General features: G+C 43.6%; 1 protein-coding gene across 1 annotated transcript in view; it reads left to right on the top strand.

The window, feature by feature from the left end:
- Window positions 1-324: 324 nt before the first annotated feature.
- Window positions 325-19,044, top strand: part of RYR3 (ryanodine receptor 3) — a 502,828-nt gene continuing 484,108 nt past the window's right edge. The window contains exon 1 of the mRNA XM_053594081.1: window positions 325-499. Coding sequence (XP_053450056.1) covers window positions 449-499 — 51 coding nt within the window. The 5' untranslated portion in view covers window positions 325-448. The remainder of the gene's footprint in view (window positions 500-19,044) is intronic.

Raw genomic sequence — 19,044 nt, 5'->3', positions numbered from 1 at the left:
GGTGAGCTGGAGCCAAGCAACTGGCCTTTGTTTGTGAACAGAACAGTACAGGGCACATCCTCCGGTCGCCGCGGGGCGCGCGCCTCCTCTGAGTGTGCGGTGCGGTGCCCAGCCGTGCGGGGGAGGCCCCACTGCGCCGTCCCGGGTCCCCGCGCCGCCCCAGCTCGCTCCACGCGCCGGGCGCTGCGCTCTCCGCGAAGCCGGCGGCCGCAGAGCGCTTGGCTGGGGCGAGAGCAAGAGGGGTGGGCGGACTGCTTGGGCGGCGTTGGCGCTCTGCAGTGCAGTGGAGTGCTAGCCCGGCTCCCTGTATGGTGGGGGATTAGCTCCGCGCTGCTGAGGCCGAGCCAGGAGGAGGAGGAAAGAGCAGAAGCAGTCAGCGCTCGCCGAACGGCTGCCGGGGGAAGCAGAGGCGCCCGGAGGCTGGGGCACCGCCGACGCCTCGGGAGCCATGGCCGAAGGGGGAGAAGGCGGCGAGGACGAGATCCAGTTCCTGCGGACTGTGAGTCTCCGCGGCGGGGGCGAGGCCGTGGGCAGGTGGGGAGGAGCGCGGAGCAGGGCCCGGGGGGGCTGCGCTGCGCCGCGGTGCGGGTGCCCGGCGCTTTCTCCGCACCCGCGGGCTGCAGAGGCAGACTGGCCACCGACCTGCGGGGTCTCCGGGGGCTGGTGAGAAGGCGCACAGTGTCCGGACTCTCTCTTCTGCCCTTATGGTCTACCGCTCCCCAGGCCCCCCATTCGGGACTGCACGGTGGCAGACAACTTGCTACTTGGTCTGAAACCTTTGATACCCAAACTTCCAGCCGCGATTTGCCCTGATCCAGAAGATCAGAGGTGGAAGACCTACCCCCAAAGTCCGCCCTCTGCTACCTCCAAGCCAGCCCCCTTTCTCCTCTGAGGCGCCCCCACGCTCCCAGGAACCGCCGGGAAGGAGCCGGCGGGGCAGGGGGGAGCGTGGGGAGCCGGGTCGGAGAATTGGGCGCAGGCGCTGGGTCCCAGCGGCGGAATCGCTGGGAAGAAAATTCACCTAACACGATCCTTCTGGTGAAGCCCCTTGAGCCGACAGCAGCTCTGGAGCCTTACTTGACTGCCGTGCATGGGAGAGCCCTGGCTTATGCTGCTGGCTTGTGTGAGCCCCGCAGGACAGGGAAACCCCCGGTCACTGGTGCCACGTTACTCAGTTCCTTTCCCTGGCATCGGAGAGCGTTGCTTGGATTCAAATTTTAGGGTGTGTGTGTGGGCGAAGTCTGTTGCAACCACATCAGTCTTGCCCTGTAGGAATTAATATAAAAGCCATTCAAAGTGGACGACCACCCGGCGGGGTAGGGGACTTTGAGAAGCTTCCTAGAACAGATTTCAGCCCCGTGACCTTGAGCGAGTCCCATAGTCCGCCCTGTCTAGCCTCAATTTCCTCGCGTGTAAAACAGACAATATAACCAGCGTTTCAGGGTAGTGAGGATTAAATGTGATAGTTAATGTCATAATGTTTTGTAAACTGTAAGTTGCTCTATAAGTGTTAAGTAATTTTATGTGCTACATCTCCCTCAGGAATCAATGCAATTCTCTCTCTGTCCCTCCTTTGTAAGGGCCCCTCCCACTCCCTTCTCACCTGCCCCTTGAATATCTCACCTCGTGTCTATCCTTTCCATCATTCTTCCTCTTGTTGAAGTGCTTCCTTCCCATTCCCTGGGGTTTCTCTTCCAAATATGGTTCCTTTGTCAAGGCAGGGATCTGAGTCTTATGTGAGAGGCCAAACCATTCCTGTCTTCATCCCGGGTCTGACCTGCTGGCCAGGGACTGGACCCCATCTTCATCTCTGACACAGCACACAAGATGGCCCCAGGTTGCAAATCATTACAACCATTACTTTGTAGTTGCAGAGCTACCTGCTCCCCTCAAGGCCCTGTGGAAGCTTTCAGCTTTCTCTCCAACAGGTGTCCTCAGTACTGGACTGTGGCTGGACGTGGCAGCTCAGGTACTTCCTGCCTTGTACCCTCCTCAGTCGGTCATTTTTTCTGCTTACTAGTAATGATGATCTAGGCACTGCTGATGGAAGAAATTCCCTTCACACAGGTAGTGTCAGTGTTGAATAGATGCCCCAGGGAGTTAAGGCTCAGGAACCTGGTGATTTTCTTGATCACATGTTCTATGGGTTTCTGTGGCCACCTTCCTTGACGTTTCCCCTCCACGCAGCAGTGGAACTGTTTTTTGACACACCTGTAGCCGAGGCTTATTGTAGCAACACTTCTTAAACTTCATGTTATGGGCCTCCTGCTTCAGAAATTAGAGCAGGTGGACTTCTTTTAGAGCCTATCCATGACCACTGTGGGGTCTGAGGGCCCGAGTTAAGAACCCTTTTGCCAAGTACTATATATTGGTCATGATTTAGAGGGAGAGCTGGAAATAAGCATAGGAACCAATGACACCAAGTGTGGCATTGCTGATTCTTTTCCTTCCAGTGATCACTTTCAGTGTCAGGTATGTGTCTAACTTCCTCACCCTATCAGACAGCTTAACTTGTTCACCTTTCGCTTACTGGCTGATAAATAAGTAATAAAACTGAAACACTGGAAATCAAGTGCTTGGCCACGGTTGCCCAGCACATTACTGGAAATCATCATTATACAATGTTAAATTACATTCCTGCTAGGGCCTGGCTTTGAGCATTACTCCACAGGCTGTAGTCTTGAGAATATGTTTAATAGAAAAGGACAAGTGCGGTTTTCTGAACTCGATGTTCTCCCTCTTCATGTGTGAATTTGACAAAACAATTCATTGGAACCCGGTCACCATAAGCTTTTGATCTCTGCACAAGCTTTTGGCTTTATCTTGCTGCGTTTAGGGGAGTCAGAAATCACTGGACTGTACTAGCAGTGGGATTTTTCTCACCTTAGAATGTGTCTGGGTGAGAGGAGCTATTTGACTTTCATTTACCTTTGCCTTGAGGTTTCTTTTCCCCAGACAATATCTTTTAAAGCATTTTGGCCATGTGTGAGTCATGTAATGCTTCCTCACCTTATCATTGTCGTGGACCAGAAGGTGGGTGATATTTGACGGAAGAGAAACACACCTTTGTAATTATGAATTTTAAAGAATTGTCATCCCAGAGAGCAGAGGCTTGTAAACATGCTTAAAAAATATAGATAGGCCATAGAATAGCATTGTGTCAAGGACCCTAATCAAATTGTTGTTGGTTATGGTGTCGTGTGTGCCAGAATCACTATAGCAATCGCTATAGGCATGTGAGGTGTGGCTTGAGACACTCGCTTGGTGGTGGTGTTCATCTTGGCTTTATCCTCTAATGCATTTGAAGCCTACCTTCTCCTAAGTAGGGGCAGGCCCATGAGGGGTTTGGAAGCTTAAACACATCATATTAACAAAATGTCCCTGTACCCTAAGCCTTGAGGAGGCGTCTGCAAACCACATCCCCTCCCTTGGCATTCTGAAGTCACTGACAGTCTTGCCTGCTAATCAGAGAGTCAGGCAGACAGACCTAAGAATCTTCTTTAAGGCTAAAATTTTTCCTCTCACTGCTGTTGGCAGGGGCATTCTCCTTCCTTCCAATTGCTCTTGCTGACGTAGCTGGTGTCACTGACGTGGCTCTGAAGCTGCTCAGAAGCAGATAAACCTGCCAGCCACTGATCTGAAAGCAAGAAGTTATGGTGAGAAGAGTGACAGTCAGTTGGTGGAGTGGCTGGCACCACGGCCTGCTTTGAGAGTGCCAGGGAGAAGATGTTTTCTCCTCTACTTTCCTCCTTACACTACAGCATCCATTTAAGAAACAAAACAAAGCTCTAGTCCTTAGCTTATTGTTTTTAACATACTACAGTCTTCTCCTTGCCAACCGCCTCTCCACCACAAAGTTAATTGAAACAGAACTCTGAGTGAGATAGACATTCCTTTGCATTGGTTTCAATTAAAGATTGGTCATAGACTGCCTAATTGAGCCCTCCGTATAGCAAGTTGTCCTTTGTCTAAATTTGTATCTCTTGAGGGACAACAGACAGCATTTGGGCTGAAAACCAAGGACTGCTCTGTGATGTTGGGTCCCTTCCTCCAGGGTGCCTAGGACAAATCCCTAAATTTGAGCTGTGGTGCTAATGTGAGCTCTCATCCCTTGTCCCTCTGGAGCACACTGTTTCAGGTTGGGGTGACGGCGAACTTTCACCTGGTGGTCTATAGATGCCTGCTAGTTTCTCTCCTTTGCTGAGTCCATTTTCATAACAGCTGCCCGGTGCCAGGGTTTGGGGAGCTGTTCTTGGGGGAAGAGGTGGACAGCTTCTTGAGGGCATTGCAGCTCAGGGTGCTAGAGCTAGATGAATGTGAGAAGGAAGCTGAGTCCTTTCTCCAAAACAATTAACTTGAGTCTGAAAGGCCATATCAGCTCTAGGAGGTGATGGCTCATACCTCTGTGGAGGGATAATTACCCTTTTCCAAGGTTGTACTAAGGGTTTTAAGATGCTGAGCTTGTGAGAAAAGACGTGGTAACAACTGTAAACTTGAAAATACTTGGAGTGTGATGTGGCCCACTGTATAAGGATTGGGACCAAGGAACAACTGAGTCAGCCATTGAAGGCTGTGTACCTGATGTCTGTGCATATTTTTTTCTTATGCTAATATGATTATTAAGTAAGGAGAACATTTAAAAGAAATACTTAAAATTATTTTTACTGTCCTTTCTAATATAGGCTTAGCAGAAAAAAATACACTTCAGCTTCTTAGCATTGATAAAAGGGAAAAAAAGAGTGGGAGGAATTTATCTGAACAAAATACTCTGATATTAGTTTTGAAGGGTTTGTATTTAAGTCTTATATCTATCTGTGTTTATTTGCTTCTCTGCTTGTTTTGGTTTCATTCCTTCTTGGGAAGGGTTTTTTTAATTTTATAATTTGATTTTAATACTTAGAGTTTTTGATTTAGAAGCTATTGACTCCATCATTTTCTGACTGACATGGTATCCATCTGAATGATACTTACCAATCTCTAGTGTAGCCCTGGGAGTCCCTAAGTCTTAATAACTCAATCCTTTAGCTCATTCCCATAATTCCACATCAGTAGAAACCATTCTAAATTAGCTCTGTCCTTTAAGCTACCCTAATACAAGATTTATCCAGGAGGAGTGAAAAGCTGGAATAAAAAAAAAAAAATTGAACTCAGAAGCAGCAATTTTTATTTCTACCTCTAGTTCACTGTAACTTTGAGTTACTTAAGAAAACTGGGGTTTCATTTACTCCATGGCATGGAGATAGAATGTACATTAATAGAAGTACCATGAAAGGAAACAGTGATTCCAGCAACACCCCAAATGAGAGAAGGTGTGTTTCACAGGGAGCTATCATTGTGTCTCCTGCATTGGGAATCAACACTGTTATTGTGTCTCATTGGAAAAGCACCCTGATTGCCCCTCTGCCTAATATGATCTCTGACAGGTCCTCACGTCCATGCCATGGTTGTTGGACCATCTCCAGGGTTTGCCTCACCCAGTATATCTGGGCAATTACTTGACTAAAGTCAACTCTAACATTTCTCAGTTTATTTGATTAAAAACCTTGAGAAGGCACGTTCATAGGCGTTGATAGCCTTCAAAAGCCCAGGTGGGTGCCCAGGATTCCAGCCACTATACAGAACATTCGGAGTTACTTTTTGTCTTCTCAGAAAATTACCAAAGCTACCATTTCCCATAGGATGCCTTTTCTTATTGAATCCTGTAGCTCTTCCTTTCAAAGCTTTCCTCCCGTTTCCCCCTCCAGTTTCTTTTAATGAACCCATTCTTCTTTTTCCTTAGAGCGTTGAGACCAGCTTTTCTATAAAACTGATGTAGCACCATTCCTCCCCAGGGTTCCACTGCTTAGGCCTGTCATGGGAGTCAGGGCCTCGGAAAAGCTCCTGTGGCTGCTGTGGGATGGAGCAGTGGTGGTGGGGAGCCCAACCCACAATGGTCAGGCTGCAGGGCCACAGTTGTCTCCAGGGAGCCAAGTTGGGTCTTGCAGGCCCAGCTGGTGTCCTCTCAGCCATCTTCTTGTGTGGAAGCCAGTGAGGTATTTTAGGGACAAAGAGATTTCCAGCCACTGCAGGTTCCTTTGGTTCAGTGAGTTTGGCCTTCGTAGCACCTCCTCTCCTTAGGGAGAGGGATAAAAGTGCTGGCACCTTAGCCCGGATCTTGCTACAGGGATGAGCTTCCTGAGGTGCCAAGATTATTAGTTTTTTCCTTCCTTATGTGTATGTCATTTCTGATTCACGGTTGTTGGAAAACGAAGTCCAAGTCCTCTCTGAGACTGACGATGCGGTATTTCAGAATAAAGGAGCTGCTTCTCCCCTTCTCTGCTCCGAGCACATTGCTGACTCTACAGTCAGACACTGGCCTATTGTCCTCTGAGGTGGGACACCGCTTTGCAAGGAGAAGGTGCCAAGGTACTAGACCCTTTCCCCCCTACCTTCCTCCTCTTTAGACAGTGAACTTCTCATTGATTTCAGTCCTCTGAGGTGGGACACCGCTTTGCAAGGAGAAGGTGCCAAGGTACTAGACCCTTTCCCCCCTACCTTCCTCCTCTTTAGACAGTGAACTTCTCATTGATTTCAGGTCTACCAGCTCTGACACAGACTTGTCCACTTGAGGAGTCTTTTTTATTTTTGGATTCAGTACCCAAGAAGGTGGAAAGCAACCATTCTATCCTAAAATCAGATTACAGAGAGATTCAGAAATTATGTTCCACATCACCCCTTTCCTCTGCAGTAACAGCTGCTGTTGCTGCTTGGTTTAGAGTACAAAGCAGGCAGAAGAGAACTCTGGAGGCAGAGCTGCTGCTGCTTGTGCAGAATCCTGCAGGCCATCAGGAGTTCTACTGAGTTGAGTTTGGAGGTGGTTGTATGCTACGTGTATAGAAAGGGTAAGAAAGTCTGCTAGCATTGGGGTTGACATGCCCAGTGTAGATATACTCAGAGGCATATCATTCTTCTTAGACATTGCCTCAAGAAATTCTGTTAAAATATTGAAATGCAAAATTGTTAGCTCAGACTGCGTGGGGTAGCTTACACCTGTAACACCAGCACTTTGGGAGGCTGAGCTGCAAGGATTGCCTGAGCTTAGGAGTTCAAGACCAGCCTGACCAAGAGTAAGACCCCATCTCTACTAAAATTAAAAAATAAAATTAGCTGAGTGTGGTGGCAGGTGTTTGTAGTCCCCGCTACTCAGGAGTCTGAGGCAGGAGGATCATTTGTACCCAGGTGTTTAAGGTTGCTGTGAGCTAGAATGATGTCACAGCACTCTAACCAGGGTGACAAAGTGAGACTGTCTCAAAAAAAAAAAAAAATTGTTAGCTCAGCAGTACCAATAATGATTAGCATCGTTAACCACTGAGCAGGTCCAGTTCCTGAAGGAACAGGAATGGGAATGGGGAAGGGTGAGAGCACTTCGGAGCGCTGCTGAGAGAGGCAAGCCTGAGGGCCACTGCATGTGCTTGGGGGAAACCCTGAATAGAAGAAGCGTGAGGGCACAGGGGTCTGGTTCTGATGCAGAGACTCCATATCTATATAGAACTGACAGCTCAGGAGAAGAAGCCTTGAGCTACTGGGGAGAAAGTGGCCAACCTCACTTCAGCCATTCAGAAGAGCACTATTTGCATCCTACTGACAGCCCTGGTAGGATTGGTATGAATAAATACTTTGGGATAATTCCGGACCAGAGACAACAGTAAAAATATTTCAGCTTTTTATAAGGTGAGGTGGCTGCACATCAAAGTGAGAGCTACAGTGCCTCCTTCCTAAAGTAGGAAAGTGTTCCAGCAACAAAACACAACCCTCAGGTGTCATATTCATTAATATGTAACTCATTGTAATCCCAAGAAAATGCTCCAAGTCCCTGAAACCAACTCATAATAACAAAAAAGGAGAGTGCTCAGGGGAGCTACATATCTCCCAGTAGAGCAAATAGGAAAGGCACTTACTGGAAGGTCCAGGCATTGTGACCCATCAGTGCCAGGGCCTGGCATTGACTCTGATAATTTCACAGCTGAGTTCTCTAATGGGACTGGGTAGGGAGAACTAGTCAGACTATAAGAAGAAATGGAAAGTTCTCCATCAATGGCACATAAATGTCCCCAGTGTACGATGTATTGATTGGAACTGCTGCACTCTGTGCCATGGACCAGATCCAGACTGTAAATAATGCTACAACAGCAGGAGGAATCCAGTTGGACACCACACCATATTGAACCAGAGCTGAATCCAAGAGGTCAGATCAAAATAGGGCAGCTGGTCCTAGAGTAGCATGAAGTGCTTCTAAGCCCCTTCTCAGTCAGCCAGGCACGTGGCTGCTGTTCTGTGCTTCCATAGTGGTTTACCTCCAACGTTCTTGTCTGTCCAGACTGGGTAGAAAAGAGTCTAAGAATCAACATTAATGAGGTCTGGAACAAATCTCATCACTTTGCAAGAGGCATTTTAGGATGAGAAACATAATCCAAAACATACCAGTCAAATGGGTTAAGTCCGAGCTAAAGCATTTGCTGTAATTCAGAGACATTTCTGTTGCCAGGTACTTGCGAGATTGTTTGCCCTTCCCTGGGTTTCAGTGCATCCATTTTTAAAGGCATGGTAATGATGATTACATCTGAAGGATGCCTTAAAGGGACTCTGCATTTCCTCCAAGAAAACCAGATCTGTCTACGTGTATATGGAGGGGGGTAGCTTAGAATAATAGTTGTCCTATTCCTATTGCCTGAAAAGGTTCCTAGTAACCTAAAGCATGAGCTATCATATGAACTCCAGGAACACAGGGATCTTGAATTCAGTTTACTCCAAGTCCCTACATCAAAGAGACCACAAACTCTAAACACACTGGAGATCCGGCGGGTAGCTAAATGTGTGCATCAGGCTTTATTTGTAAAGAGAGATGGGCCTGATCCACACATTCAAATAAAGAAATTCTTAAGACTGCCAGTGAAGCAAAATACATCTGTAGGAAGATTTGGTGCTGCCTGCCAGTTTGCAGCTGTGGATGAGCTCTTGGAATCTGCTTGAATGAATGTACTCCCTGGAATTTTAGGATATTTTTATGAGTAGGAGCAGGCTCACAATATACGTCAGGGTTCTTGGATAAAAATGTCAACTTAAAAGATTTTATCATTTATCACAGTGTCTAAGAGAGATTGGCAGATTAATAGGCTTAATTAATGACAGATTTTATCTTCAAAACGAATTCAGATTTTCCTATCCTTTAAACACTCTTTATAATTGTCATATAGATATCAATATCATGCAAGTAGGGTATTCACTCAACGTGTATTGACCAACCACTCTCTACCTGGCAAGTTACTGGGATGGACATAGATGAAAAAGACATCTTAATATTGGATGCTTTCAAGAGCTCAGGGTCAAGAGGGAGCAGAGTGTTGCTTCAAGGTAGCAAGGTTATCAGTCACTTCAGATAAATTTATAACTAATGTAACTTTTCCATGATTTTATGGTACAAATATTTTCCTATTAAAAAGACATGATCTTGGCCAGGGATGGTGGCTCAGCCTGCAATTCTAGCACTCTGAGGGGCCAAAGTGGGAAGATAGCTTGAGCTAAAGAGATTGAGACCAACCTAAGCAAAGCAAGACTCTGTCTCTACCAAAAACAGAAAACTTAGCCAGGTGTGGTGATGGGCACCTGTAATCGCAGCTACTGTGGAGTCTGAGGCAGGAAGATTGCTTGAATCCAGGAGTTTGAGGTTGCTGTGGGTTAGGCTGAGCCATAGCACTCTAGCCCAGGTGACAGAGTGAGACTCTGTCTCATAAAATAAAATAAAATAAATAATAGGTCTTGGAGGAAGTTTCTTTATTTCTGTGCCTGTTTCTTCATGTGTTAAATGAGGATGATAATAGTGCCTGTCTTAGAGTGTTGTTGCAAGGATTAAATGAGTTAATCCATGTAAGGTGTTTGGAACAATGCCCAACATATAGTAAGTTTTCAATAAATATTAACTACTAAAATTGTCTCAACTAGCAGTGTAAGCATGGACATAGTCACGCTAGCTATTCCAAGGTCATTGCACATTCATTTTGTAGCTGGAAAGTACAAAGGGACAATACCCTGTGATTATTCCATTGTTTTGATTCCTGGCATTCTGCTTACCTATGATATGAACAGACCTTGTGATGGAAATGAGCCTGCAGCAGCTATGGCTCAGGGGGACAGACCAGCAAGGCAATTCTCAGGGCTGCTACTTTGCTAAAGCCTCTTGATACAAATGCCAGGTCAGGGGATGAACAACATGGTTTGGAGAATCCTCAACCACAAACAACTGATTGACTTTGGTTTGGGGAGTTTTTGCTTTTGTTTTTTTCCAACCTATGTTTTCGGTGTAGAAATTTGCCTCTATGGGAACTCACTGTATTTCCACCAACACAAGGACTGTAAAGATCTGGCTATTCATCTTATATCTCTTTTCATGTCTAAACATGCAGAGTGTGACCCTAAAGTAAAGCTTGATTCGTGTGACACACTTTGCTGCCCTCTCCTCTAAGGAGTCCCGATGGGGGAACGTGTCCCTGCCTCTGATTCTTACTCCTGCCTTGCTATCAAACACTATTCCCATCTTTCCCCCCTTTGCTTTCTTTTGTTATTAAACTGGATCATGTTGTTTATTTAATCCTGTTAAGAATTTTTCCTTTCCTGGGTGAAAGTAGATGTTTACCTATTTAAAGTGCTGTGCCCTAAGGAGTGACAGTGGGTGGGACGTCTGGGCACATGGGCAAGCCCTGGTTTTGATTGGATTAAATCACCTATTTTGTTCTTCCTTTCACTCAGAGGGCTGGTGTCCATGATAGAAGACCATGATTTTCTTCAAGAAAGGAGATTTCTTTGGGTGCCGAATCTTTGTTACTAACTAGTAACAAATTTCACTTAAGTTGTGCTAGAAAAGTTAATGATATGGATGTTTCCCAATCTGTAGAATGGTGAAAACCATAACTAATTCACAGGGAGATGTCAACAAGAAATGACCAGACCTGAGATTTTTCAGAGCAAAGCCCTATTTTATTGTTGCTGATACCTTGCCTCCAACATTTGGTAATGTCTGGCACTTGAGGATGTCCTAAGAAAGCATTTGTTATAAAGTATAAAATGCTATATAGATGCCACACGTGTATATTAGAACCATAAATATGTCTGATTACATATTTATAGCACTCGCTTTTCTAATTAAATAAATTTTAGGTCAAAATTATTTTGACATGTTTTTCATGTATAAATATTATTATACTAGCTCATAATTAGGCATGATTGTATACAATTCATGTAAATGACTATAATTAACATTTGCCTAGCCAGAACAATTTGTTTTTGTTGAACATCCTTGTTCACTCCTATTATCAGTCCTAAAGTCGATGGTTGCTCTGGTGCCACACACTGTTCTCAGACCACCATTATCACCATGGGCATCAGTATCAACACCACTAGCACACACAGCCTCTGATAAGAGGGTTGTTAAGGTAAGACAGACCTGAGTATGAATTCCAGATTTCTTATTTGCTAACTATGAGACCAGTTTCTTCATTGCTAAAATGAGAATATTAAGAAATTTTTATATTGTCGAACTGTAATGGATACTGTATATGGCTCATACCATGTGTATTTTCTCTTCTGTGCTATAATGTGTGATGTGATGTATACATATTTTCATGGTAGATTCTACTCCCCAGTGGCTGGGGAGTCCCTCTGCCAGAGCCCCCACACCTATGCTTAGCCCAGGCCTCTCTGAGCCATCTGGGATCCCGAACAGCTGCTCTTCACTGACATGGAAGGTAGAAGATACACTTCAACTGTTTATTTACTATAATTTCTAACCTAATTAATTGGGGAGAAATCTAAATAGCTCTCCCACCTGTGCCCTGGAAGCCTTAGTCAAATGAAAACCTGTGGGTGTGCATGTGACCAGGCTTGGTGTTCTGAACACGAGGGTGTCCAAGTTGTGCGTTTAACTCACAACAGCCACACTGTGCCTGATTCTCAGCTGTTTGGTAGATGATGACTTTTCCCCTGGGCTTTGCTCTGGTCTCTGGCTGTGCCGCATGCGTGCCACTCGTTCTTGTCCCAGTGAGGCCTTCAGAACACCCATGAGGGCTAACGACTCACAAAGCTGGAAGAGGCTCCCAGATCTCATCTAAACTGCCCAAATTAAATGATGGCTAAAGGCAGCCTTACTGGGGTTTTAGAGTGAAAAAGTCTTAGGGTTGTCCCCTCTCTAGCCTATAGGTTTGGTATTGTATATTATTGGGTAGGTCAGGACTTCTTCGCCCCAGATTGCTTTCTCACAGTATGGCATGGTGCCTGAAATTCCTGACATTCAAAATAGTCCTTTGGATTAAGGATTTATCTGCAAGGCAAATATACTGTCTGGGGATGGGAGGGGTGGACTTAGATGTTGGTATACTTTCTCTTGGATTACAAGATTATCTAGGAATAAAACCTTGGTCCCATAATGTGCCATTTGGGATAGAAAGATAAGAAATGGTCGAGGGGCCCTGGCAGACTTGCTTCCTTGGTAGGTGACCCTGGGTCATTCTGGGGGAAATGGGGGAAAGAGACCATATGTATGTATGTGTATTTACATACTCTTTATATATAAATGAATATTTATATATGTATATTTAAAAAGTAGCACCTCAAGCAGAGAAAGGGGAAGAGGGAGGGAGGTGGGGGAAGGGGAAAGCAGAGAGAAGGAAGAAAGGGGTGTGGGGGGGTGTGTGACACACCTTTGGGGGGCAGGACACAATTATAAGAGGGACTTTACCTAACAAATGTAATCAGTGTAATCTGGTTCTTTGTATCCTTAACGAATCCCCAACAATAAAAAAAAAGGTAGCACCTTAAAGATAAGGAGCCGGAAAAAAGAGGCCAAGCATTACTAACTTCACAATTTTTACCTCACTCTTCTTCTGTAGATGCCAGTCTCTTAGCTGGAACTTGGTGTTTTCCATTAGTAGAGGAGTGGTTCTAATGTGAAATGTCTCTTCACGCCCTGCCTTTTCCATCCTTGACACTTACCACCATCAAACAGACCACACGTGACATGCTGTGTCTCTCCCCTTTCACACAGGGCCAGAATTTTGTCTTTGTTTTTCTTTGCTGTGTTCTCAGTACTAAGGAGAACACAGTACTCCTTGGCACATAGTAGGTCTCTGTAAATGTCAAAGGAATGAATAAATCCTCATCTGTGGTCTCTTAGTCCAGGTGCTTACCTCCCTGAGCTCCCTCTAAGCTCTCCTTTCTGTGCCCTCATGGTTGATGGGACTGATGTAGGTGAAGTGTGTGTTTCCAGGAAGAAAGAAGTCCAACCATGTTACGGAATGATGCCCTGGGGATCCAGGAACTAATATATGTTTCTGACATACGAGACATTTCTAGGTCCTTATAGACATGGAAAATAGAGGACAATTCCATGTACATATGTGACACATGTGTCTGCTCTTTACATATCATTTTTACCAGTTTGATGACTATTTATAGTTTTGTAGTTTTTGTGTTTCCCTTGTTTGAAAACTGATACTTATTTGAGAAACTGAAAGTTATTTGATGTCAGTGTACCTTGGAAAAGATTTCTGTGTGTTTTTACAACCTATAAACTGTTTCAGATTCCAACCAGTAACCATCCTAGATGACCCCTTTATTTTCCTGAGATTCTTGAGTACCAGGCACAACAGAAACCAGCACCTTCCTCTGGCGTGGGAGCATGCAGATTGGAGCACATCTTTATCCATTAGTTGTATGTGTAGCTGAATGGAAGTCATTTTGTTGATAGTTCAAGTTATTGAAAATCCAAGATTAATTTTTGCTTATTGACTTTCATGTTGCTCAGCTTGTTTTTGCTTTTGTTATCCCTTCTTCCTCCAAATCCAAGTCTTCCTTTAGAACCTGCAGGTCTTCTGAACCTTCTTCTGAGATCTCTTCTGTAGGGTCTTAAAGTCCCATATTGCTGTGATGAGATTTTCTTCGAGTTGTTTGAGCAGTTTTTTATTTCAATGTGTTCTGAGCTAAATCAAAAGCTAATACCTTTCTAGAAGAAACATAGGGTATTGGTAACTTAAAGACCCCTGGCAATCATGTGCTAATTTTTGTATTAGGAAACTGAGATGCTGTTCTTTATTTATTCATCCATCCATTCATCCATCCACAAGCACTTGTTAAAGATTTAGAGGTGATCAAAATACATAATTCCATTCTCGAAGATCTTAAAGCATGGCCATAGAATTAGAAATCAAAGGATTGAGCAATACAAAGAACAAAAATGTATGTGTTAAATGTAAAAATTATGCATCCAAAAGAATGGTTAACTTTGAGTCAGGGAAGATTTGAAAAGAGGAGGGATGTTTAAACTATAGATTAAGTGGATTCTATAGGTTGTTGGTAGGATGCAAAGGGGCTTAAAAGAACATTTCAGACAGAAGGATTATCATAAAAAAAAGCCAATATAAGAAAGTATGTGACATGTTCAGGAAATTATAAAGGCTACTAGAGCATAGTCGGGTCCATGCAAGAATAAGAGATTAAGACTGGAAAACTGTTTTGGGAGCAAATCATGAGAACTAGCTAACAGACATGCAACTAAGTCTAAAACTTTCAAGACATGGGCTTATGTTAATTTACTACTGTACGGTTTTGGTACAGTGGACTACAAAGATACAGGTTATGAAGGATGCTGTTGGACATGTTTTTCTCGGTGTCTATCTGATGCTTTGGGAATCTGGCCCTTTAAGGGCAAATATAAATCATCGGAGTTATTGCAACTGTAAATTCTGAACTTGTAGAGGTCTTAGAGTATTAATGAAAAAGAACTCCCATGGACAGAGAGCTGGCCTTGCTCCTTGAGTGGAAGTGGAAAAGAAAGAAGAGTCTCATGTTGCACCTGAAGTTTTCTTCCTGAAATGAGAACTGTTGTGCAACTATAGAAGATGATAGACCTTGGCTCAGGTCAAGAGGTTAAATGACAAAAAAGAAGCAGGTATTCTGAGGACATGTAGAAAATAGAGATTGGCTCTCTCTGAGGGGCTGGAGCCCTATCAAAGGCCTTACTGAGGATGTGAACGGTTGCAAGGTATCAGCAGTACCCCTCATACCTCATGCCACTGAACTTGTGTGACTCCCCCACTCCCACAGAGGCCAGACGTCCATGAAGCACAAGAGCCCTCGTAGAGCCACTGGTGACAGTGTGGTATAGCTCTTCCCTGAATATACATTTATAGACCTTGCTACCCTGGCTCCTGCTCTTTGAACCTATCATTGGGTCACAATGAATAGGAGAAAATGGAGAATTCAAATCAACCCATCCAAATTGTTTAAAATTTTGCTAAAAATTTAGTGGCGAATATAACTGGAAAGTAATTGTTTTGTGAGCTAAACAACCTGGTACTTAATCATGTTGTGTTATTTGGTTTCATGGTACGCAAATCTCCTTTTCTCTACAAGACCAAATAGCTTCCTGAGGGTAAGATCTTTTTATTTATATTTTTTTGTAGAGACAGAGTCTCACTTTATGGCCCTCGGTAGAATGCTATGGCCTCACACAGCTCACAGCAACCTCCAACTCCTGGGCTTAAGCGATTCTCTTGCCTCAGCCTCCCGAGTAGCTGGGACTACAGGCGCCCGCCACAATGCCCGGCTAAGATCTTTTTATTTTTTACAGTTCCTATCCCTACTCTTCTCCAGGTACACAGTGACTCAGTGGTTATGTGAATGATTTTTCATTCATCATTTTTGCTTACATTAGATATTCAGCAAGTATTACTTCAGATCTCTCCAATTAGTGTGTTCTTAGCTAATTGCTTATAAAAAGAGACTCTATAGATTCAGAAATCACAGGTTCCATTCTGAATTAGACAATGTGAATTCTAATCGGGAATAACTCTTTTGAAACTTTACAGAAAATGTGTGTGTACATGTGTTTAAGATTAAATCAGAGGCTCTGGATTTTTGTTGTTTTCCTGATATGGCCAACATAGCACTAGCCCATAGTATGTACCAATTAAATATATGTATATTCATTGTATGAATATAAAAAATATTCTTACAATAAATGTAAATGAATATGTATAATAAGATGAAGTGGAGAAAATGGGAGGAAACCAGTGTTCATTGGCAATCTAACAGCTCATGTGAGAATCCCTGGAGTAGAACGATCTACATAGTTCTTTGAGTTTCATCTTTCTGTAATGATTGCACTGGAAGGTAACATCTTACATCCTTTCTCGACTGTGGGTCCCTAGGTGAACCACAGCCTGGCAGTAGATCTGAGCGGCCTTCTCAATTCTTCCAAAGAAGGTACAAGGAACGTACCTTTGGACGTGGAGGATGGAAGTTCACTCCTGACAGGAAGTGGAAGCCCAAGGACATAAAGCTCCATTTTCTCACGAACCCCCCGTGGAAAAGGTTGACATTAGAGGCCCAACATGCTGGAACCACTCCAGGGATGAAACTTTACTTCCCCCACAGTGGTTTCCAGTCTGCAGGAGGGCAGAAATCCTATCTTAGCTGTTATCACCTTCTGCTCAAAAGGTCAAGAGAAAAAGAAAAAAAGTGTTAGAGCTCAAAAAGATGGTAAGTTATTTCCAGACCAGAATTATAATTTATCAAAGGAGGAAACTGAGCCTGAGGGATGACCTACAGTAAACTAACAGCGGGGCCGACAGGAATTTGGGCTTACTGATTCACCTGACCAATCCAGGCACGCTGTTCCTCCTAAGCGTGAGAGCGGAGTGACTCCTCACGGGAAGTGAGAACCTCAGGGGAAGTGGGCAGGCAGGGTTCCAGCTCTCCAGCAGGTCCGCCCCCGCAGCTTGGTGGGTGCACTACTTCAGCATTTAGGAAGGTGGCATATGCTACTTGAGCACGCCTGCTGGGAGCCTTTGCTGACTCCTGGCCCCTGCCATCTGCAAATTTCCATAGTGTGGGGTTTAGAAAACTGATAATTTGTTGCGTTGCCTTGAGACTCAATTTCTACAAATTGTGGAGAAAATACAAGAAGACGGAAGTTACACTTAAAAAAGAAATTAATGCTCACTGAAAGTTGAGATGTATTCATTCTTAGCCGAATTGGGATTTAGTGTTAGTTTCTCATACTAGGATCACAACCCTCGATGCCAGTTTTCCTTTATAAATCTGCTGGATGAATTGATATCCATTAACTAAGTACTGAAAATACGTTAATAGGCAGGGTTTCTATAACCTGCAATAGTTTCAAAAAATTATTCTCAAGGAAATTCAGCCTCTAGTTTCATGTACACAATATTATCCGATTAGCCATCTCGTTTTATGTAGTTAAAGCGAATTTGTATCAGTTTCCTCTTTCAGAATCCTCTCCCTTCCCCCAAATTCAAAACTAGAAGCAAGATGCTTCTCTTCAGAATGGCAGGATTTCTAATTTTTTTCAAAAATGTGTCTCAGCTACCTGAATCTATGCCCAGACTTCTGGTTTGTCTTGTTCTTGTAATAAGACTGCATTTCCCTCCTTTAGTCTGAGAATCAACTTCAAAACCATTTCCAAAGAAAAATTTCTTATGAACATCAGCTCACCGCTCAGAAGTTTTATTCAAACTTTGCCTCCTAGGTCCTTCCCAATGTTGGAAGACAAACTCAACTTGTGACCAGGTATCCAGGTATGAAGTGCCAGGGGGCAGATGTATAAGGCTTTGAAAAAAAATCAGAGTTGGTTGTTTTTAATGTTCTGTGTCACCCCAGTTAATTAAAACAAATGAACATCCATGACAGTGCTATTTTTGATAATGGAAATGAGAAATTGGAATGAAGGAGCACGATTTTCATACCTTCCCACCTCTCCACCATAAAAAAAGAAGAAACAGCTATTGAGTGAATGCGTGGCGCTTTCTTTACTAGGAGTACAGTATTTCACAGCATTGTCATGGTTTAAAAGTAAAGAGAATTTGTTTCCATGGGTCCCCTGCAAGTTCTGAGTTCTTTAAAATCATGAAGGTAGCTCTTTGCCTTGACACAAGCTCCCAATTTCCCTAACCTGCCCTTTGTTGTCAAATGCAAAGTTAAAAAACCTCCACTTTTTTTTATTCCCTATTTCTTTTACAGCCTAACAAACACTTCCCTTTGTGTTTCTCTCTGAACTGTCTTTGTGGCATCTCCTGCTGAATCACACAAGAGAATTTATTTCGGGTTATTTTGTCACTGTTTTATGCCTTCCCTCCAGCCCCTACTTTGACTTCCCAGATGCTCTCACTTTTATCATCCTTTGAATTTTTTTGCCCTTTCCATTTTCAGAGTGATTTGTGATGATCCTTGCCTATTTTTTACCGTGTCAGAGAAAGATTGTTGTTATCAGTGGAAAAACATTTCTTTTCCCTTAGCGTTATTTCTTGTCTACACATCTTGATGATTTCAAAATAGTTTGCCATTTATTATTGCACTCGGTTCTCGTTATTTTGATTCCATTTTTCAGATGAGTTAAGAAGAAAGTGGGAGGTGTCCCATCCCAAGAATGGAGCCAACCTTTTGTTTCCCTGTCTGATTATCTGGCCCAGCTGCAAACAGCTTGACTGCTTAGTGATTCAGAAAGATGTCTTGGGCATTTGTTTTTTTCCTATACAGTAGCAATTCTTGCTGTCTTCTGGCTTTGGAGCAGTGATGAGTGGATGGAGATAAGTTAAGACGATTCTGAAAGATGGCAGCTTCTAGCGATTTTATTTTTAAGATTAAGAAGAAAATCTCTGCTAAAGGAGAAGTCCTGAAATGCTGTCATAGGCTTAAATTCAAAAACATACATGCACTTGCTGGAATTTTTGCTGTTGCTTTTTACAAAGCAGTATTAATGCAGAGTAATAAGAGGCAATCTTTCTGCACCAAAGAAAATGAAAACTTCTTGCTGTGATTGAAAATGAGGTTTCAATTTATCCATGTAAACCTGCACAAAAACAGACTTTTCCGTTCCCTTCATGGTACTAAAATCTGTCTAGCAGCTGAACAAATGTGTCTTTGATAACATTGAGTTTAGGAATGAAAAGTCATGCCTTCCTACTACTGACCTGTTCCCTATTTAAGACCATTTAGAAG

Source organism: Nycticebus coucang, chromosome 6, assembly GCF_027406575.1.
Source record: "Nycticebus coucang isolate mNycCou1 chromosome 6, mNycCou1.pri, whole genome shotgun sequence".
NCBI lineage: Eukaryota > Metazoa > Chordata > Mammalia > Primates > Lorisidae > Nycticebus > Nycticebus coucang.
This window is presented reverse-complemented; position numbering and strand designations above follow the sequence as displayed.